General features: G+C 38.9%; 1 protein-coding gene across 1 annotated transcript in view; it reads right to left on the reverse strand.

Annotated features, from left to right (window-relative positions):
* LOC138137533 (uncharacterized) overlaps window positions 1-4,891 on the reverse strand; it is an 85,080-nt gene extending 80,189 nt beyond the window's left edge. Inside the window, exon 1 of the mRNA XM_069056977.1 lies at window positions 4,563-4,891. Coding sequence (XP_068913078.1) covers window positions 4,563-4,635 — 73 coding nt within the window. The 5' untranslated portion in view covers window positions 4,636-4,891. The remainder of the gene's footprint in view (window positions 1-4,562) is intronic.
* Window positions 4,892-8,357: the final 3,466 nt, after the last annotated feature.

The following is an 8,357-nucleotide window of genomic DNA, read 5'->3' on the forward strand; positions in this document are numbered from 1 at the left end:
AATTATACAGGGTGATTTTGAAAGTTGTGCAGTTATTTTAATCACTAGCTACTGGCTTCATGTAGAAGTCGGAAAAAATATTTAAAAAATCCTATGTCAAAAAATAAAATGACATTTATTTTTTGAGCTACAATTTTTTTAAATTGCTTTTAGTTTTCTACGTTGTCCTACAACCCCGTAGGTAAAATTTCGGCACATTTTAAAAATACACCCTTGTATATCATGTTTTATAAAATGTACGCCAAATACGCCAATATATACGCCAAAATATAAATAGAAAGAATTTCCTTATTACATTTTTTAGAGAAATACACTGAATGCACGACCTAAACTAGCGTAACACATGATCTCCTACTAAGGTAAATCTTGTAAGCTAATTTACTGCTACAGTTAAATAGTTAACGGGAAACAGTATGAACATCTCTGGAAAATAGAGAAATCAGCCGAAATGTAATGAAATCCTTGTTTGTAATTTGGATTAAATCCAGATCAGTTTCTGCTAGTTTCTAGTTAGAGGCATCGGTCATTTCAATCGATGGAATATCCATTTGGGAAATAGTCAACACTAATACCACCCATGCGCGCCAATTTCATCAATACCGAACCTATTTCTAATTGTATTATGTCATATCATGTTGTTCACGTAAAAATTAGTGACACCGTGCATCAGGTAGGGGTGCCGGCGTCGAGATAAGAGAGTTACACCCGCCGTAAGTCGGAGTTTGGGGCTTAAAAGTTGGCTGAAAACGAGCTCCGGAGTATGATAACGTTTCACGAAACAGCGGAGCCTGAAATCTTGTCGACGAACAATAAACCGAATTCATTGTAATGAAAGCGATGTGTTAGGATTAACTTTACGAGAACAACTCACGATGACGTCCGTTTTATCGGACGAGCGTTGCCGGAGCCTACCGGATTAAAATTTATCGCTTTTTTAGGGGCGGGCCGGGGTACTATCCGAATGGACGATAAACTTTTATCTTCATTAATAACGTTAACATATTGAGAGATTAAAAGTTTCGCATCGCCGATTTATGGCGGCGGCGACAAATGGACGGCGGGATCCGCTCGGCGGAAAACTTCACCCCCGGCTTTTCCGACGAAATACGTATCGCAGCTCTTATCCAAACTTTCAGGTAAGCCCGAAAACAACCGAACAAATCTGGCCGGCGACACAAAAAATCACCTGATGCCAGGTCGGGACTGTTACGCGACCGTCGAAGCTTCCAAACTTGACTAATCCGCAAACAACGCGCCAGGTTTTTTGGTCCTTCCGGACCCTCCCAGAACATCCTTTCCCACTGAAGTTTTTTCCACCAGGCAACCCATTACCGGTGAATAATTAAAACTACATCGCATCTCCCTAAATGGTCGAGGTAAACCAACGCCGGACCCGGAATTAATAAAAATTTCAATGACGTCCGTCCTTAAAAGGACTGACCTTGAACCTCCACCCGGACCCACAATTAAAACCCATTAATTATAGTGCATAGTTAATTGCAAATAAACCGCCAACCGACTAGATTTGAATATTTTGCTAATGTAAATTTGCAAGTGGGAACACACGTCCAGTTAATTCCATTGGTTTATATGTATACAGTGTGACTCAAAAAATAACAACAGAGGGATGGTCCCAGTCGTGCCATCAAAAACTTGTACATTTTTTTTGTGATACAGGAATAGGATGGGGTTTAGTGTTGCCCCCTGAGGGGCTCCAGAATTAAATAAAGACGTTAGAAATGTCCGAAGACAAGTGCATCACGTCAATGACATTAGTGGAACAAATTGTGTATAATGATGGGTGTGAGAGGAACAGTAGCGGTCTTAGCCCGCCCCCGGAGGCAACGCCGTTAGCCGCCTCCGAAAAAGCGTCATTCCGCATGGAAACCGTTTAAGACCCACTTTCCTTCTAAAAAACTGTTATTTCCGTCATTACACATAATAACATAGGAAACTAAGTACCGGCGATAAAAATTCCTATCCACGCTCCATTTCTTAATGCAGTTTTGTTTGTTTGACACTTACCGTCATGCCATATCGATCAGACTTTCTACGCTTATTGTGGCGTTTGGAAATTGCGCGAAAATCCACCGTTCTGGGCTTTTTCAACGTCTAGAAAGTATTCTCGGAATAATTGCTTCACGGCTGAACTGAGACTAGTCCAGGAGAAGAAAAAAAACGAAGAAAATCGATTGTTATTGCGAAGACCTGACGCCGACACTGGATTTCGTTAATTGCCTCGAGACTGACTCAATTCTTGTAGTCCGAAGGCAAGGTCGTTGGGAGAGTGAAAGTGGAGATTAGAACACGATTTTCGTCGGCAAGACAAAGAAGTACGGGCGGTGTTACGTGTGCGATATTTCCGCTCGCGGAGATATGTGTCAAGATCGGGCGATAAGTTGCAGATGTGATTCAGGTTCAGGCTGACACAATATTGCCAATGTGGGGAATGTTAGTCATTAGGGAAGGAATTTAAATGGGAAACTAAGCGATAAGTTTGCTCAATTTGGTTTATGACTTGTTTTTCCGATAGTTTTTTCTTTTCGTGTTTTCGTTAACATTCCATTTAAATTTGAAGCCTTAAAATAGAAATTCAAATAAAAACATTCGGCAGATAAAAATAATTTGATTTCAAAATACATACTAAATTATCAAAATATGAATATTTTTTAAATGACAATAATGTTTGTGGATGTTGAAGACTGAGGAGTTTAGATTTAGGGAAGCAAAGTTTGACAATGACAAAGAAATATCAATAAAATTCAATATTGGATTTATAGGAGAGGTCCTAAAGTAGAACTCTGTGAAACTCAAAAAATGGAATTAAGCTATTTTGTAAACGATACTAGTTTTTAAACTGAGATCAAAAGAGCAGCTCCTCATTGACATATATTAATGAAATAATTTGCTCCTGATTTATAAATTCATTTATAAAAAAAGATTCCTCTTTTCAAGAAATTAAGAATCAGCTGAATGTTCTTTCCGGATGTAAATAACTAAACGCAACGTCTAGTTTCAACAGAATGGTGCAATCTCGCATTGCGCTGTTGCAGCGAGAGCTCCAGATCTGAAGTCCTTGACTCTCTTTGGGGATTTGTTAAAAGTAAAATACACCACAGAAAAATGTAGAGAATTTTAAAATGCGTTTTAAGAATTATGTTACACCAAAAGAAATGTTTCATATATTTTTTTATCTGTTCATTTTTCACTTCCACACTGTAAAGAATATTTTTTCATTAAAAAAATCCATCAACGAAAACTGACACATTCTTATTTTCGTTATGTTTTCAGTTTTTTAGAAATGCATGTAGCCACTTGCCATTTGAAAAAGTTGCCATTCGGAATCTAAACAATTCCTAAAAATTATTTGTAGTAAATATTGAACAAATTAAAAGCAACTTGCACAAAATACATAAAAAGAAGAATTTCAAATAATGTTGCCATTTTAAAATGGAAAGTTGCCATTCAATATCTTTAAAAAAATCACGTTATTTTTAAAAGAAATTAGATAGATTGGTTGACAATTCAATTTGCACGAAATTCCTTTTCGTTACAATAAATGAAAGTTTTTTCGTACTTTTGCAAAGAAAATCTCTGCATATTTTTACTCTTGAATTATAAATGTAGCGTCATCATGCTGTCACCGAGTAGTGACACGTCGGCACTTTACAGGAGACTTTCCCATGGAGCAATTTATCAAAAGTACGTCTTAATGGCGACTTCTGCCATCCAGAACTCGTGTACACTTAACCCGACATTAATTTCTTTGCTTTATCTTCAAGACAATAACACGCACTAACTATGCGATATTCTATCTCTCATACATTAATGTCAAAACTTATTCATGGGTGTCAGACATAATTTAATCCCAAGGGTAAAACTTTGCTAGTTTATGTACAAGTTTGTCGACTCCGACCAACAATACGACGTATTGCGACACGTCCCTTTTTACATGAAAATGTCCGACACTTATTGCGTGCGAGTGCACACGGAGCGAGTTTTTCGCTGGCGACGTGACAGTCGTTTCTCGCACCGGCAACCGACATTACCATATTTCCACTAGAATTTCCTGATTATTGACATTTCAGTCGGCTGAAACGCAATTACAGACCTGGAAAACTTATGCTAATTCGACTTTGTATTTTCTATTATGCGGGAAGCGGCAAGCTGTGATATAATAACCGTCTAAAATGTACAATCGGTGCGAAACGTTGCGGAACGGTGCTCAAGGACGGCGACGATTCATGAATGACAACTGTCATCCCCCGCGTCCACCAGATCTGACACCGCTCGCCAAAAAAATACAAAACTCCAAGCGACGTGACATCCCGAGCAATTTGAGTACCTACATTTTGCTCGCGCTCGCTCGTGGTGCGTAATTAATTTAGAGTTGGCACCCCTGTAAATGGGTTGTGTTTTCAAACAGAACCGAAACTAATGGACGCACTAACTCGATTAACTCTTATTAAGTCGGCATCCGAATTTCCACCATCAGAGATTCTTCTCGATTGTTACGATTTATTGGGCAAGTTCCTTGCGCGATTACACAAACAGTATCTCACCTTGTGCGGAATTAACCAGCAGGCAAAGAGATGCGATAATTCCCACCAACGTCGTCGATTCAACCCTCCTCATCGTGCTGCTGTCAACACAAAACACAAAACAAACAACTAACCGAACACATAACACTACTCAATGCACATTATTATCTTTCGGACACTGGATTCGACCGATCTGTCTCCTCTCGACGAGTCAACGTCTTCAGCAGGAACGTGTAGAAAGTGAAATTTCGGCGAGAGAACGTGCTGTGTACACCGCACCGATTCGATTGTGACTGGAAGAGGAGCCTGCCTGCTGCAGCAGGAGAAGGTGGACGCGGAATGAACGAAGGCGGGAGGATTGCGCGATCCTGCGGCGGCTACTGAGTTGAATCCTGGACGATACTGCCGACGAACGGACGCTCATTGTTGCATCTTCGCGGATGCGAGGGTGTGTCGGCACGGGTCACGTCTTTGGGGCGCTAATGGCCCAAGATGACCACCACGTCACTCACAATTACAATCATTAACGAAGATTAGTTCTTGCGCTGAGTACACCCAGCTCAGCTTCTAAAGTCACAGGATTATTATATATTCCACACGCCCGGTTACACGGTATTCAGGCCGGATTAATGTACCGTTACGGATATTATTATTAAGTCATGACAAAATTAATACCGACATAAAAGAGTATTATTAAGTAATGATAAAATTATTATCATTATAAATAAAAAATTTTTTAAAAAATTGTATATGAGGGTACGGCATCGAGGCCGGAATTATTCACCATTACGATATTTCTATTAAGTAACGAAGCTATAAAGCTTTGAAGTTACATATACTAAAACGTGCTTGCTTAACTTCACTGATCGGATGATCGTGCTCTTATAGTAGTTATTATTATAATGATTATTATAATTATCCTTCATTTATTTATTTTAATATCTATTAATCTACGAATCTTGTGATTTTTTTCTTAACGTTGTGTTGAAAAACTTGTGACAATTTTGAAATCCATAAAAATATGAAGCATAATTAATTATTTTTAGTTTTCGCCGGACATACAATCAACTTCAAGCTCGCACCCCATGTCCCTGTCATTAGCGTGATTGGACTCGTGTCGCAATAACTCGAAGGGTGGATTCTACCCAAGCTCCAATTTCGTTTTTACTATGTGAGGTACAGCTCGATGCAAATTAGATGAGATTTTTATCTGGCGAAGGTGGTCCCGTTCGCTTGTTCTGCAATGAATTGTGGCGATTTCCGGAGAGGGCTCCGGCTCCGCTTCTGTTTTGTACAGTTATCACGCTTCCGGAGAAGGGTTAAAGGACGCATTCAACATATTTGGGGCATGGTCCATTTTTTACGCTCTTATTTGGGGAGTGAAGTGGTCCCGAGGGGCGTTTGGCGTTGGGGTGCTTTCGGGACGGAGGTTTTGCAAAAAAGGAACAAACGAAACAAAAGAAACAACTGAACATCTGGTAGAGGCGTTGGATTCTCTCATGGGCTGTGACCTTGAAAATACCTGCGCGAACCAGTGAAAAATCTGTAAATGAAAACTGAAAACGTCGACTACTTTCAAATTCCAATACATAGAAACAGACGAGAGAGACGAAACCAACGTAACGAATGATGTTTTCCGGTCGGTTTGTAGCGCCTGGTTGAGACCGATATTCGTTGTTTGAGCAGAGATGACTCATAGCCCATGAGAAAATCCAACAACTCTAATCTAACAGAATGTTGAAGACATATTGTACAAAAATAAGCAAGCAAAATACAAGAGATTAAACAGAAGAAAACAGAATAAGAATATTAAGAATTAAGAAATAGAAGTGAAAATTATTTGAAGCAATCCATTCAACTCTTATTGATCTCAAAAACTTGCAGCTACTGTGCGTGTAGATTAAATAGCAGCCGAGTTATTCCGGCGTAGTGAACGACAGCCAGCGGCGCCATCTCTCCGCAGTCCACATAACTGTTGCATTTGTCTCCCTAAGACAACGTCAAACTTTGACCCTTGTATCTTTGACGCGGTTATCTTACATAACAAGAGCGAACGACGCGATTCGATGCCTGGAGTGACAACTATCCCGGGAAGTTGTTTTTGTTTCATCTGTTTATTCGGAGTTTGTGTTTGTTTCCAGTCGCCTAATTGTGGTACATAATCCGCCTAGTCCGGAAAAGATGCACCGAAACAGCTTTATATCAACAACAATAGAGAAAGTTGTTGATTTAGAGCTTCAAACAGCTTGTGTTGTGAGTTCGCGTCACATCTTGCTGCGACTTGGCGTAAGTAACGTGTGATCAAAAATTCCTATAAGAACTGGGATACGACACACAAAACCAATACGCAACAATATAACATATAACATCTGTAATGATCATTCCTTAATTATTAAGCATCAAAAATGTTCGTCTTGAAGTCTTGTTGATGAATGCACTTTTAGCAGCTGCATCAACATTGGATAGATTGTCTATATCTGACGTTAGTTAACGCCACGCCACGCGGGCACCATGGTGCCCCCTCCGATTTTTTTTTTCGTTATTTTTTTTAATTCAACTGTTCGAATATGTCAATAACGCTACGATTACGACTCAATTCATATATTTTCATTTTAATTGATTATTTTGCATGCTGTAGTTGATTTGAAAACTCAAATGTGATGTTTAGCCTTGCAGATATCAACAGCGATGTATTATTCTCCCGCACGATAAAATTTCATGTGTTTTAAACAAATACAATTGCACTGACAGCTGCCCAACATTCGCCATATTTTTAATGGCCACTATTTGTACACGTCAATAGTTACAAACATCAAAATTATCGAGGCGCATTTGAATTTTAACTGATTTGTCAAAATTGGAATATTTTCGATAGCGGCGGAAACGCTTATCCGGTGAATCTCATTATATACTGCATCGTTTTACGTCGATTTGAACGCACCAATAAATTTAAAAGAATCGATAGACCAACCAGAGATAACAGCGTTTAAACTGTTTAATTTACGTTAAACCGGTTTTGAATAATATTGTAAAATCAGTTCGAAAAAAGTAGGCACTTGGAAAACAACAGGCAGACAAAATAAGAAGTGTTTGAACTGATTAGAATCACAGCTTGACGAAACTCATAAAAATTTCCAGATGCGAACAACAAATAGAAACGAGCGAATTTATTTATTTAGTGGCTTCAATTATAATTTTTAATAAAGATTAATATTTTTTGCGGGAGTCAACATTTGCATAATGCCCGAAAAAAATTGGGCGAGGCTAATGAAGCACGCCGGTCGGTGTAAATTGAGATAACTTTTCAAGTGTCGCCTGTCAGAATTATCCTGACCCAGGATCCTTGCGGTCGCGCTCGTGTGCTGTCCCTAAACCTCACAAAATCTACCCATTGACAATAAATTATCTAAACCCATGTTATGGTTTTTCACGGACGGAGGGATGGTCCTGGGGTGTTTCTAATCCTTCCTGAAAAAACGTTTGTGGCTTTTTAACTAAATTCATTTCCCAACTTATTTCCTTGCTTTCACTCCTCGTTTCTACTTCGTTTAATTATTCTGTGATTGTGCTAAACAGATATATATGTATAGATTCTCTTTACGAACTTATTGTTTACAGTAAGAGTGAGGAAGGTAAAGCTTTCGTTCACGCGAATTGCGTGTTGCAAAATTTTGAATTTAAAAAAAAATGACATTTTGGACGTATCTGTTGCTATGAAAGTTCTGTAACGTCAATAAAGTGGTTGTGTACATGTTGTGGAAATTATGGAAATGGATGATGAAGAGTTATATGTTCCTGATGATGTCCTGGACGGGG

The sequence above is a fragment of the Tenebrio molitor genome, chromosome 8 (genome assembly GCF_963966145.1).
Source record: "Tenebrio molitor chromosome 8, icTenMoli1.1, whole genome shotgun sequence".
Classification (NCBI taxonomy): domain Eukaryota; kingdom Metazoa; phylum Arthropoda; class Insecta; order Coleoptera; family Tenebrionidae; genus Tenebrio; species Tenebrio molitor.